Below are 14,735 nucleotides of genomic sequence, written 5' to 3' on the forward strand. Positions count from 1 at the left end.
AACAGCAATCATATAAGCTTTTCCCCACCTTGAAGAACAGAAATAGATGTGGCACAGTTTTTTGCATCATTTTTAATCCAGGCCCTCTTCACTAGCTGAAAGCTAGTCCCGATCACTGGGAAGTGACTTCTGACAGAAGGTCTTTAAATGCATGAGCAAGATTGAACAGAATCTGTACATCTGGATCTAAAAAAAAAGCCCAAGAATTTATTTTTATATATTCCATCCCTCTGGGAACAGTGCACTGGTATATATTTATCCCAGGCATGTACTCTGCAAGAGGCTTCCTTGAGGTAATATGCATTGGGAGGTGGCTCCTTCTGTTTCTTCTTCCTTAAATATGTTTTAGTCTTTTCTCTGACTGCTGTGATTCAGCCTTCTTTTCTTTTAAATACATCTTCCTTTTTTTTTGTTGTTGTCCAAACCAATACTAGGTATTCACATAGTTAAAATCAGAAACCAGGAGAAATTTCTGCAGGTGTACTTCCAGCCCAGTGGGCCTTGCTCCCCGCAGCATCCCACCCCAGGGTGGCAGCAGGAGCTGTGAGGTGCCAGAGTAGGCACTGAGTGGGATGGATCGATTAGTGAGGCTGGAGCTGGGGGAGTTGATGGTCTGCAGCCTGGGGTGCAGCAGGTCCAGAGTTGTGAGCTGGGAGTTGTTAAAGGTTACCTTTATCACCTACTGAGGCATCTCTGCACAAGACCCTTCTCTTCTTGAGGGATGTACACAAGGGGCTGCTCTCCAGTCCTTGTCTTCTATTCACTGTAGGATGAATCATTGAACCTTCCACATGGAGAAATCTCTGTTCCAGCTCAGGGTCTTGCTCACATAGATTAAAGTACAAGAAGTGTAGATTATGGAAAGGTGTTTGGAGAAAAATGGGCAATTTTTTGTTGCTTAAGCTGCTTTCAAAGCCATGCCAACTAATAACTTTGGTTACTTTGGATTTGCTAAACTAAGTCTTGCAAATGTCCGTAGATGCTGAACAGGTTAAAAATGACATTTTAAAACAATTAGTTTCTTCTTAGAGTAAAGGATGTGGTTTGGAGGTTTTTTCTCTGTGTTTAGGGAGAATTCTTTGACTGTCCTCAAATAAGATAATATTATCCCTCTATAGAGTTATTTTAAGATTAATTATATTACTAATTCTCGGGTATAATTAAAAGTTTCATTTAAAAGCATTTAAAAAAACAAGCAATAAAGTACAGCTTTATACTAAAGCATATGTATGAGCTTTTTCATATATTGCTGACATCTGGTTAAAGTCTGTCCAGGTTTTAAAAGAAATTCCACTACAGGGCCAGTATGATCCACATGCATTAATAGAGCAGTGTTAGTGATTGCACTGTACTTGCCCCGCTGGATTGCTTCACTAATTATAAATCTTTCTCTTTTCTTTTATTTTTAATAGCAAAAAATACATAATATATCTAGTCTGGAGAGCAGTTGGTAATGTATGTTTTGGTAATGTATGTTTTTTATTGATGTAAAATAATCTGAAGATTATACATGCTCCATAGCTTACTTATGCTTTCAGCTGCTGATGCTATGAATTTCAGTATTTCTTTTCCAGTTTGGTCATTTTAGAAATAACATCTAAAGCTGTTTCTCACATCACAACTGAAGAATTGTCATGTTTATTTAACCAGCTACATCTGGCTTCCAGTAAGTCCCAAATTTCAGTTTTTCACAGCTGTGCATAGATTCCTGTCATGCCCACAGCACACAGAAAAATTTTTGCTAAGCCTAAATTTGTTGAAAGAAGTATTCTTCTTGTAGGAGAACGGATTAAATGTTTTTCAGATCATACCCTAACTCACAGATTCCTTACTTCTTAGAGGACAACATACAGATCTGGCACAGTGTCACTGCCGGCGTCACTGCTAGTGGAGAAGGTTTTTCAGTGATGTTTTTGGAGCCAGGCTGGAGATGATGAGGTTAATCAGCAGAAACAGCCAGTGCCAAGCCCTTAGCCACCCCACTGTCATGCCATGGGAGCCAGGAAGGTGTGGAACACTGCCTCTGCCTCGCAGCCCCCAGAGACAGACACTGCCCTTGGCCTTCAGGCAGCATGCTGTAGTCACATGTAAGAAGTGTAATCTGATAGGAGAGTTACGACATTACAAATATTTACAGGAACAAGAATCTAGTGAGATGATAAAAGCTGTACTAGTCTGATTTGGTTTAGTTAAATGAATAAAATAAGTAAGGGGAAGAAGTTGCTCTGTGGGAAATTGAGTCCAATATGAATGTCTTAAGATGGCTCTGCTTTGGGTAGGTCTGTTTTGGATGATACTTTGCTTTTGTAGGATGTGTGTGCCTTCATTAGCTATTTGGAGAGGGAGGATTGTCAGTTCTATAACTCTGCTTTTCTACTATGTTTTACAACACTGTGTAAGCGTAAGGTCTGCTTGGGCATCTATGATTTTGAGATAAACTTTTAGATTCTCTGGTAATCAGTAATTAGTTTTGGAGTATCTCTGGTGCAAAATCAAAAACATGTTTTGACAAGATTTTGTGTATTAAGATATGCTTTTGACATTTCACAAGGATTGGGAAAGGGATATTTCACATAGTCCAGTTCTTAACAAGGTTATGTTTCTGGTATTTATATAGGCTTAAATTGATCTTACTAATTTTCTCGTGCTTTCACTTACTCTTCTACTGGTATAATGATGACATATTCTCAGAAGGATGCCATCTGATTTTTAAGGTTGTAAAATAGGATTTCTAGTGACTTTAGTATGCTTGAGCCTTAAAAAAGTATTGGGTTTTATTTTTTACACAGGATCCACTGGTGTGTGATTTTTCTTACATTAAAAAGCTTTTGTTTTATTGTCTTTCATTCACACATATGTCTGTGCACACCTGTAAATACACTGAGAATAAGTTTTATACAAATCCTTGTTGTTATTAAATCACTTGTTAAAGTTCAGTAGTCAAGTCTACATGATCCTCACAGTTCAACTGTTTCATTTTGTTCTTTACACAGGAGCCCTTACCAAAGTAAAGGAGAGTAAGCGGCACGTGGAAGAGGGGAAGATGGAGCTTCAAAAAGCTGAGGGCATTCAAGAACGTTGTAACATTATTTCCTTTGCAACCCTCGCAGAAATTAATCATTTCCACAAAATTCGTGTGAGGGACTTTAAATCACAGATGCAGCATTTCTTGCAACAGCAAATACTCTTTTTTCAAAAAGTGACACAAAAGCTAGAAGAAGCTCTTCACAAGTATGACAGTGTTTAGTCCCTGATTTGTGGACTTTGCTCATCATGAACGTGACCCAGGCAGCAGAGCAAATGCTGCTGAAGAGCTGCTGCCAGTGGTAGATGGCGGTACAAGGATGGGTTTGTGTTCACCTGGAACCCGGGTTTAATCTCTGATTATGTAGAAAGGAAACAGTTATAGGGCTATGTAGTAGAAACAGTACCACGCATTGTAACTAAGTTATACTGTGTATGCCTACACCATTGTAACTTTTTTGAAATAATGAGTATACTATTTGCCTTATTGCTTTTTGAAATACAGTATCTTAGTGCATACTTCATAGACCTCAATGCCCTTTGGGTATTTAAGGAAGTTGGCTAGATAAATGCCTGCTTCAGATGCCTTTTTACTTTCCTAGATTTGGATTTCCTAAATTCAAGCAATTCTCTGTTTACAGACTCCTACTAGAGCAGCTATGTGATTCTGTGCCTTTAGACTCTATTTTTCCTTTTCTAGTAAGTCACATTTTTATGATTAAATGAATGAAGGGTTGGTGCCTATGACGGGAACTGATGATGAAACCTCACATTGACTGGAAAAAAAATTCAGCTGCCATCCAGTTTGCATAGCAAGTACTATCTTACGGCGAATGCTCAAAAGGGAAAAGTTAAATTTATTCACACTTTCCCTGGAAATTGAGACTACTTGTTAAATGTACTAGGATGTTAAGCACATGTACAAAAATACACCACTTAATTCCCTTTCTGAAAGAAATAATAGTAAGGGGTGAGGTTTTTTGGTGTTTTTTGTTTGGTTTTTTTGGGGTTTTTTTTGTTTTTTTGGTATACAGCATTACTGTAAGTAGAAAGTTGAAGAGCTAGCCTAATAAAAATTACATATATCAAGGGGATATTAATGCAAGCTATGTGGCTGCAACATTTTTTTTAAGTTTCAAATTATTTGCGCTTTGTTCAGTTGCTGATTCAGTTTAACTTCAGACTTGCATCTGCACTGCCAGTTGTCTGAGTTTAAACTCCACTGTGATTCATTAGTTTACGAACTTAAAAGTTTTTTGGGGATTATGAGTAAATAAATTATCTGAAGGCTTGGCTGAACTGACTTGGAAAACAGGTGGCATTTTTATGTTTGTAACACTCAAGAATTAACAATTGTCTTAATTTTTGTATAAATATTTTTGACAAGCAGGGTGCATTTATAGATATGTAAACACTATCTTTTAAAGAGGTTTATGGCTTATTTCCTTTGAATTAAGTCTGTGTTTCTTACCTATTGATTTCCTTCTTATTGGTCAGTATGAAAGAGGGTTTTTGTTTATCCTATCTTTTTTCTCCTGAACAAAAATAAGAAAACTTTGCAAAGAAGCAAAATGTTTCTTTTTTGTTTAATTGAATTAATCAAAAATAGCTTAAACAAATGAAAGCCTGGAAAAGGAAGTTGAGCAACAGTTACAGTTAAGTACAAATAATTCCTCACCTATTCAGCAAAAATGTGCAGTTCTTTCAAACGATCATATGAGGTTTTGTAGTTTAACCTCACACCTCTGTTTCAGAGGAATAACACTTAAGAATGTAGTTTTGGCTCTAAGATTCATCCCCAAATTTTTGGAGATGGCTGTTTTGCACAAGCTGTGTTTGGTGGTGCTTCTAGTACACATATAAAGCAGTAAAATACAGAATAATGAAGAGGGGAAGAAAGGACAATCAGTGAGGAAAGACTCTATTTCCAGCCTGTTGAAACATTTCTGCGAACAAGATTGACCATAAAATAGGACCACAGTCATAGAGCTGACTTGCTCTTTACCTTCCTCATGGTGTCTTATACTACATTCAAAACTCACCACTTCCCCTAACAGCTCTTCCCAGCAGTACTCCTGCTTTCCCATATGTCATTTAATTATGTGACAGAGTCATGAGCTAGGTTTGAGCTGAGTTCCATGGCTGATGTTTGCTTAAGCCACATACTGTTTTAGAAAATGTCTTTACAGTAATTAGATCAGACTATAATCAAGCTGGTTCTACGTGGAGGTATTAAGACCTGTTCAGAAATTGATCTTGGTTCAGTAGAAGTATTTTAGGAGGTTGGTATCAATGACATGTTCATGTCCAGGAGGAAATTAAGCTGTGATATGTATTCATACAACGTTATCAGACAGGTACAGTTTTCCCTAATAAACTGTCATGGCCTTCACCTTACTTTCTCATTTGTGAGTTTATTTGAGCACAGGAAAATTGAGTGTAGTAATTGGTTAAATTTGATGTACCAGAAAATTTTGGTTGGAATCCTGGTTTAAATTATTGCAGAGTACAGAAAGGTTCTGGTCTACATCTATATTAGTGTTTTCTTCTTTTCCTCAGTCATTATAGAGTTGAAGTTGAACGGGCTGATGGGTGGAGCACAAGGAGTTGCAGTAAAGGGTGTTGCATCAGGCTGGTGACTGGTCACCAGTGGGGTTCCACAGAGCTCCATCTCAGGCCCTGTGCTCTTCCCTGTCTTCGTAAATCACTTGGACACAGGACTCAAAGGGGTACTAAGTTTGATGATGAGGCTAAGATTGAAGTGACTGTGCATGCCCTCAAAGGCAGAGAAGCCCCATAGAGAGATGGACAAATCAGAGGGCCAGGCAATCACCAATCATGTGAAGTTCAACAAGGGCTGGTGCCAGATTCTGCACCTGGCATGGGGCAGCCCTGGATGTACAGACAGACTGGGGGATGAGAGGCTGCACAGCAGTGCCATGGAAAGGGCCCTGGGGCTCTGGTCCATGGCAAGTTGAACATGAGCCAGCAGTGCCCTGGCAGCCAGGAGGGCCAAGCGTGTTCTGGGGGCATCAGGGACAGCATCACCAGCCAGGCAAGGGAGGGGATTGTCCTGCTCTGCTCTGCACTGGGGCAGCCTCACCTTGAATGAGGTGCTGGGGGCACTTCTGGGTGCCACAGTATCAGACATTAAACTACTAGAGAACATCCAGAGGAAGGCCATGAGGATGTTGAGGGTTCTGGAGGGGAAGCCTGATGAGGAACAGCTGAGGTCACTTGGTCTGTTCAGCCTGGAGAAGAGGAGACTGAGGGGAGACTTTGCTGTGCTCTTCAACATCCTCATGAGGAGGAGGGGCAGGCACTGATCTCATCTCTGTGGTGACCAGTGATGGGTCTCAAGGAAATGGCCTGGAGTTGTGTCAGGTGAGGTTTAGGTTGGATACCAGGAAAGGATTCTTCACCCAGAGGGTGCTTGGGCACTGGAGCAGGCTTCCCAGGGAAGTGGTCCAAGCACCAAGACTGACAGAGTTCCAGAAGTGTTTAGACAATGCTCTGGCATATGGTGTGTCTTGGGGATTCCTGTCTGAAGTCAGGAGTTGGACTTAATGATCCTGACAAGTGTCTTCTAGCTCAGCATGAGTTTATGATGTAGGGTGCCTGCACTCTATTAATGCTTGCTGCACTATATAAGAACTACAGTATTAATTGTATTTGGACCAATTATGACATTGACCACTTATGACTGACTGACTACTGAGTGACGTGGTCTGGGATCCAAGTGTACTCTACGTAATGTGAATGTATATTATGTAGGACTATGGAAGCACCAAAAGAAATCTAACAATTTAAATAAATAAATGTAAAAGAAAGCAAATTTGCTCTGTATCATAAACCCTTTTGTTTCATATGATTCATGTAATTTGTTTTCAATGCATCACAGTTATTGTGTTGATAAGTAGTAAGAATCTGGTATGCTTGTTGGGGTTTGATATCTGCAAGAAGATCCACTGAGGTATTGGTTTGTGTTAAAGTGCTGAATCCTGTGAACAATGGAATGAACCCTTCAGGGTAATATATCTACATAAAATGACCAGCAAGTGGAGAGTGAATAATATTTCTGTTCAAATTGTAGGGTTTACAGTTAGAAATTAGCAGCATACTAAAATTATTAGATGTTTGATTCCTATCCCTTTTTTTTTTTGTGATATTTGCAGAAGAGAGTTACCCCAATGATTTGTGCATGTTCTCTACATTCTTGTTGCAAATAAAATTGGTTTGGTTTTAGAAAACCTTAATCAGCTGCCTGCACTGAAAATGCCAACATTACTTGGTGAGGCACGGGTATCTTTTTGGTGAATTACAACATCTGGTTGGCAGTACCTGATTATTTTGCCAGACCTTCACCATTCCAGCTAGCATCTTCCTTGCTGGTTGTCTGCTGCAACCTGAATTCTTCTGGGAAGCTTAAGTGAGAATTGGTCAGCTATTTCTCAAAAGGAGTTCGTAAAAAAATTTTAAAAGGGTGTTTTATTTTTAAATTCTGTAAACAATTTTGCTGGAAATCTTTAGTTCTTTCATACTTGGGAGAAAGGAGTTGATATTTGGCAGACTCATTATCTTTTACAACCTTAGATGTGCTTTCTGCACAGCCTGTGAAAATTTGTCCATCTGTTTCCAAGTTTTACCAAAGTTTTTCTGGGACCTGCAATTTTGACAGATGAATTTTCTGTAACTCCCTTTTCCTCCAGGCAAACTTAATTCTGACCTTAGTCAGCAGCAAGTGAGGCTTTGACTGTAATTCTTTTCCCCTTCATTCAGGGGATCTGCAGTTCTCAGGCCACAAGCTGAGCAAAGAAGCTGTCGATAGGTGCTGCTGACTTTTTAGGCCTGGCCATGGGAGAAGAGGAGCAGCAGCCTGGAACACAAGTTTGATGTTGTGCCTGGCAGCTACAAGAAGGTGGATGTCAGAGATAGCTGAAGAGGAACATGAAGATAAGAAAATGGGGAGGAGAGAAAGCCCTTTGACTACAAAGGCCTGTTCCTCCAGTGCCTAATGAATGCCTTGAGCTTCCAAAGCATCCAAGGCTTTTGCTATTTCTAAATAGCCATCATGAGCAGGCAGAAAATGGGCAGCTTTAGTTCTGCTTGTGATGAGGACAGCAACGTTTTGTTTCCATCATTAGAAGTTACTTTCTTTGCTTGATGGTCTCGTGGGCAGCTGAAAACTGTTGAAGAACTGTAGGTTTTGGGGCTGAAGGAAATGCTATAATTCAGGCCCAGTCAGGCAGCACAGTGGATGTCAGTGTGGTCTGATGTGTTTTGTCACACACCTTTTTTCTTGGGAAGAGGAGATCAGTTTAGGAAATTGTGCACATAAGAACTCCTGTATTAAGGAATACTAAGATTAATCATTCAGGAAAAAAAAAAAAGAAAAATTAAAAAATATTTCAGCATTAAAGTTGCCTGTGGTAACTAGTATATCAAGACATCTCATGAGACATTTGCACTGTTTCCCTGCCTGATTAAGTGCACATGATATAAAGCATTGTGCTAATCAGCTTAAGGTCTTTCAGAGAGGTTGTCGTCTGGCTAATTCTTACTTCTTTCTCAGCTTCAGTTGTACTCTGCACTGTGAGAAAGTCCAGGGGAGTGAAGATCAGGTACGGGTGGCTGTCAGCCTGCAGAGTGGTGTTCAGAGAACTTGACTCTGTCCATGTCTCTACCCAGGTTCTATGCAATATAAGCCATGTGAGATAAATCATTTATATGCTCTCCATTTTGTGTAGGCTTGAGTTTAAACCCAGGAGTTACACCGAAGAAGGTGCTGGGAATTCACAATTTTCACTGAAGGTTATGCACATTCTGCTTTGGATAAAGGAAATACTTCAAATGCAAAGTTGTCTGGAAAAAAATAATCAGGTATTCATTTCTTTAGGTAGACCAGCACAAGTTGGAGAACATTTGTAATCCATTAGCAGCAAAAGAGGAATAGTAAACCCAGATCATATTGTTGGAATGTTGCAAATGTAAGTATAATCTCCTTGAAATTGGTGTTCAGATATTGATTTATTTTAAAAAAATCCCTCCTGAGAAAATTAATATTTTGCCTTCAGAATGAAGTGTGAGTATTATTTAGGAAATAAGAGATGGGGCCACATGTTGAGTAGCAAGGATTCTCACTCAGGTACGGTTCATTCCATGAATAGAATGATAAAGGCCTTCTGAGATGAATCATAGAGTGATCATTTGTACGTGTATTTTGGATGCATATTCACAGGAAAGCAGAATTAGCCACGTGGGCTAACTTACTTCTGGCATTTCCTGAGGCTTGAGATGCTGCCTTGTAATTCCATAATTTCTCAATGTAACACGGTGCAGTATAGTATGTGTTGCACATAGAAAAGTAAATTGTGTAATATATGTAAGTAATGTAATTTTTATATACTTCAGACTCATGCGGTTGGCAGCAAAGCTCAGGCATGCCTTGAGTTAATTTAAATACAAATTAGTAATAGATACAGTAAAACTTAATTTTCTAAAGTTAAAAGGCATCTCCTGTACTGACTGACTGATAGGCTTGCCACTTAATTTGGTCCCACTTTGAAATCAATGGGATTTTTTTTTGCCTAACTCCACTGGGAAGAATATCAGTCTCAGTGAGTTGAAATTACATCCCTCCATCAACCCAGAAGTGTTCAGCCCAGACTATTCCCCTCCTGTGCTCATTTACAACTGAATTTAACATACAGAATTTTGAAGTTGCCTGTCAAAAAGCTCTATCCTGCAATTTTAATCAAAACCATCCCCTATTTTGGGGAATATAACATTATGATTTGAAATGAAGAATGGTACTGCTATTGGTTTTAAAAGACATTTCCAAGGAGCATGAAAACCTTCTGTGAGAAGATAAAATCAGGAATTTTGAATTTCATCTTTTCTCTCTTGAGTGTTTTAACTGGCATTAACAACTATTTTTTATGGAGAAAATAATGCAGGGGAAGAACATCACATAAATACATTAAAAATTTTAGAGCTCGGTGAGACAGTACAAAGTTTTATTTGCAATGAGTTAAGGTGACTGTATTTCTGTTGGTACACCCCATGCTGTATTTTAAGATCTTTTCTTTGGAAAAAAAACTAGAGTCAGGTCTTTAATTAGAAGTGAAGATGGTGAAATAGTGTTGGAAGAGTATCCTCCCTTCAATTTCTAGTCACTAGCCCTCAGGTAAGAGCTGCAGGAGACATTTAGTTCCTCCTCTGTCCTTGAGGAGCACTTGACTGGCTCCCTGTCCTGCAGGAGGCTGCCACACCCATCACCTCCACCCCAGTGCTTCCTAAGGTGACTGGGGAAAGAGCTGCAAACAGCAGTTCCGTTTCACAGACAATTTCTGTTTGCAAACACGTGAACAATGTTGCAAAACCGCACTTGCAAAATGGTAATTGTCAGAGTCCCCCAGTGGCATCCTGGCAGGGTGCTGCCACATTCAGTATTTTTCATTTTGCTTTGCTTAGAGAAATTGCAGGCAAGATGACTACCCCAATTTTTAAATCAAAGGAATTTAGGACCATGCTGCTGATTCAATTGCTGTGTCAAATCTGTGCCAGTGCTTGTCTATCAAGGGTAGATTTAATTTCATATAATTGTAAGAAATACAGAAAGAATTTTTTCAGAGCTTTAGTAAGCATTGGGAAAACCTTGTTTGCTTGCATCATTGTTCAGGATCTGTGAAGCAAGCTTATCAGAGGTAAGGTCCCTGCTGTCAGAGTGTGGTACCAGGTTTGCTTTGTGCCCATGGGTAGTTGCTGTGTAGAAACAGTCTGTCCAATAGATTAATGCAAACCTGACTGAATGTGCTAATGAAGAATTGCTAGTTAGTAAGAAAAGCATGCCTTCTCAAGCTCAATTACCTTCTCTGGGAGAGTCTTTAATTTCAAACATGCAGTGTATTCAATTTCTTTTCTTTTCCTTGCCGCCGTCTCTGTGGGAGTCACTTGTGAATAAGCATGAACAGCTGCTCTCAGACAGCTCGGACTGTTCCATAAGCAACATCCATTCAGAAGCTGTAGCTGAAAGGCAGCTGTATCTCTGCTTTAGGGTAAATGGTGTGGCAAGGTGCCTTTAAGCTCTGTTTTCAGTGTCATGAATGTCAGATATAAAAATAAAGTTATGATGATACATATGCTTAAGGATGTGGCCAATCCATCATGCTGCAGTGGTGAGCAGCTCAGTGGTGAGCTTGTCCTATTCTGCTGGTCTTTTCCCCAGGTGGTTGTCAGCAACAACACTTCAGTCGTGCAGTGTCTCAAATAGGTAAGTTTCTGGGCTCTGCTGTCCATACCCCCACAGCACATGCAGTGGCAAGGAAGTGTGTCTCATTTCAAGAACTGGTTGCTCACACTTTGAGCCGCAGTTAAGGAGTGCATTTGGTTGAAGCAGTTGAGCAACATGAATGTCCCTGTGCCTGAGAGTGGGGAGGAAGGAATTTTAACTGCTCACAGTAGTAACCAGATAAAGGGCAGACTCTGCACCTTGCAACATTGTTCAGTGTATCAGTGTGGTAAGGAAAGCCTGTCTGAAACTTGTTAGGGCAGGAAGATGAGAAGGAAGGGGGAAATAATTGTCTCTTTCCTCATAGCTCAAGTGCAGACTGTGGAGCTGTTTGTTGACAACCAAAAAGAGAAGCTCAAAGATGCTGCAGGGTTCCCTTTGGATCATTCTGAATCATGAATGACCAATGGGTGAAGTATCCTGCAGAAGGCAGTTGTGGCTATTTTCTCTTTAGAATCATTATTGCTTAGTCTAAAATACAGGAGCAGCCCTGCCAGGAGTAACCTCTGGCAGTAAATGCTCAAAGGTGTAAAGGTCATCTCACAACCTCCTTTGCATTCTTCTGCACTTTGAGACAGCAAGGAAAGGACAAGCCTTAGCTCACACTTATCACAGATGCTTGTTCCTGAGACATATGTTCCTGGATCTCTGAGGCCAAAGGTGCTGGGATTCCCTTACTCATGGGTGAAACTATTTCAGCACTATCCAGGACGTTGTGCAGGAGGCAGTAACATTCACACTGCCACCAGTCAGGGCTCAGCACGACTTTGTTCCTTAGCAGGACACACTGTAGGTGCCCACCTTCCAGAGAGTAGTTGGGATGTTAGTCCCCTGGCTATAAAAGCTTTCATCTGAAGCTGTACAGGAAGGACATAAGCTCTCAAGGGGCTGTGTGCTTATTACCCCAGTGCTCATTCCATCCCCTGACTACTTCTATATGATTTTTTGCTTCTCCCCCTGGGAAATGTGTATGCAAATTGTTCAGGGAGTCAAGTCACCTGATGCAGAGATCATCTCCATAAGCCAGGCACCTTAAGCTAGGTTTACAGGATCTGCATTCCTTATGGGCCTTAAGCAGTTAGCTGCTTGGATAGTCAGGAAATTTCGTTCAAAATAGACCTAAAGTCACGTTAAAACATTATGTCCATGTGCTCATTCAGGATTCATGCTATTCCATTTAGCCTTATTTGCTCACATACTGAAATAAAGTAAATCAAATTAAGCTTAATACTGAACAAGAGTTCCCAGCGTTTGCATAGGGAGTTATGCATCTCTAATACCTAAATTCCCATATGTAGCTGACACATGCAAACTAGTCTGAAAATTTTTGCACAGAAAAGATGCCAAATATTTTCCTGAATATTCCAGAATTTACACAAAATCTGAGCAACTTTTCTCACTTCTAGCATCTTTTCTAAACTGGGATTAGAGGCTAAGACTGCTCTAGCACAGGTCAGATTCCCAGTAGGAGCTACAGCTGCCTATCTACAGGAATCTCAAAACCAGAAGAGCAGGGTGAGAAAAGGCTTTTCAAGCCTACATGGTTCTCAGGGTTGCTGCAGTACATCACCACTTGTGCGAGGCACGATGTGCCTTCTGCCCTTCACAGCACACTACGCCATCCTTCTGCTCACAGCCCTCTGCTGCGCTGTATTCCCCCAGACCAGTCACTGTCCCCACTGCCCGAGGGAGGAGCAAGCATAACAAGGAAAACTGGCAAAAACAGGTTGATAAATTGATTTGGGATCTGTAGCATTTGGCAATGTTATCTACATGCTTATGCATAGGGGTGACTCAACGTTTTTCCTATTATTGGTGCATCAGGCGTGTTCTGTCTGAAACAACTCTTTTTGTATAAACTTTCCTTACATGTATCCTTTCTACATTGATTACATTATTCCAGTTGGGCTGGCTAGATTCTTAGAACTTGTATTAAAAATTCATTAAAACTTTTGTCAAGATTTTACCTGTCAGATACTTCTTTTCTCTTGTGAATAGCTGTCACTGAAATAATGTCTCAGTGGTTAATTTGAACTCTTTCTGACACATTTTTAATTCCTGCTCAAATGTTTGTAATTTCATAATCTGACAGTGAGCAGAACCTAATCTCTATCAGTGGGGAGATAATGTAAGTGGACTTTTCCTGATGATGAACAATATTGATGAACACTACTAAGGAGCCCAAAGCAGAGATGTGTCCCAGAGTGTAGTGAAGCCAACATATGAGCTGCTGCCATGAGCTGCAAAACAAGAATGTTTGGGGATACATTCAAGGAGGCATCTAATTCTCAAATTACATATTTAAAATACCTTCATCAGCCACCACTCAATCCTGAATGTGCCTAATTCCATAACTATTTTCATTTTCATGTTTATGTTTTTGGAAGTGATGCAATGGACGTGCACTTTGCACCTCCCTCAAGGTACTTTGCACCTCTCTCAAGGTTGCTCAGATCTTCCTATGGTCAAATACCTCAATGCTTAAGGTGCATGTAAAATTCATCAGCACAGATGTACTGGACCTTGCTCTAGCTGAGTTTCTTAGAGTTGTGATGATATTGCTAGAGGTTACCTGAAGGAGAGCAAGGTCTAGATTATGCATCTGCCCCCTAAGTGCAGTGTCCAGAAACTGTACTCAGTTTCTTCTGGTTGATTATGCAGGCTTTTCTCTGGTAGGAGAGTTCATGGTTCCAGAGGGTTGAGTCCCAAAACTTACATACCAAGGGTGAGACCGAACACTTCCCAGCTAAGCTGAGAGCCTCTCTTTAGGAATTCTGAGTGCCAGGTGCATTTGAACTTACACTCATCTGGAAATGCTGGCTATTTTTTTTTGCCTTAAACTGTCTTTCACAGAATCACAGATCTATTAGGGCTGGAAGGGACCCCAGGAGATCATCCAGTCCAATCCCCTGCCAAGGCAGTGTCAGCAAGACAGGTGACACAAGAAAATGGCCAGGTGGGTTTTGAACATCTCCAGTGAGGGAGACTCCATGACTTCTCAGGGCAGCCTGATCCAGTGTCACCCTCACTGTAAAGAAGCTTTCTTCATGCTGAGGTGGAACTTCTTGTGTTTGAGTTCATGGCCTCCTTGTCCTGTCACTGGGCACCACCAAAAAAAGTCTGGCACTATCCTCTTGGCACATGCCTTTGAGATGTTTATGTGCATTGGTAGTCCTAGATGGATTTATGTGCATCTCTTTTCCAAATAGTCCCAGCTCCCTCAGTCTCATAAGAAGATGCTCCAGACCCCTGATCATCTTTGTGACCCTTTGCCAGTAGCTCCTTTTCTTTCTGGTACTGAGAAACTCAGAACTGGGCACTCCAGATGTGGCCTTACAGGGCCAAGTAGAGGGGCAGGATCACCTCCCTGCTGGCCACACACATCCTGATCCACCCAGGATCCCACTGGGCCTCCTGGCCA

The 14,735-nt window shown here is 40.7% G+C and overlaps 1 protein-coding gene across 2 annotated transcripts in view; it reads left to right on the forward strand.

The window, feature by feature from the left end:
* SNX18 (sorting nexin 18) overlaps positions 1 to 14,735 on the forward strand; it is a 61,694-nt gene that overhangs the window by 15,832 nt on the left and 31,127 nt on the right. The window contains exon 2 of one of the 2 annotated variants that reach the window (XM_036403505.2): positions 2,994 to 7,280. The exons of the other annotated variant lie outside the window; for it this stretch is intronic. Coding sequence (XP_036259398.1) covers positions 2,994 to 3,247 — 254 coding nt within the window. The 3' untranslated portion in view covers positions 3,248 to 7,280. Of the gene's footprint in view, positions 1 to 2,993; positions 7,281 to 14,735 lie in introns of those variants that run through there. 2 annotated transcript variants of the gene reach the window in all.

Source organism: Molothrus ater, chromosome Z (genome assembly GCF_012460135.2).
Source record: "Molothrus ater isolate BHLD 08-10-18 breed brown headed cowbird chromosome Z, BPBGC_Mater_1.1, whole genome shotgun sequence".
NCBI lineage: Eukaryota > Metazoa > Chordata > Aves > Passeriformes > Icteridae > Molothrus > Molothrus ater.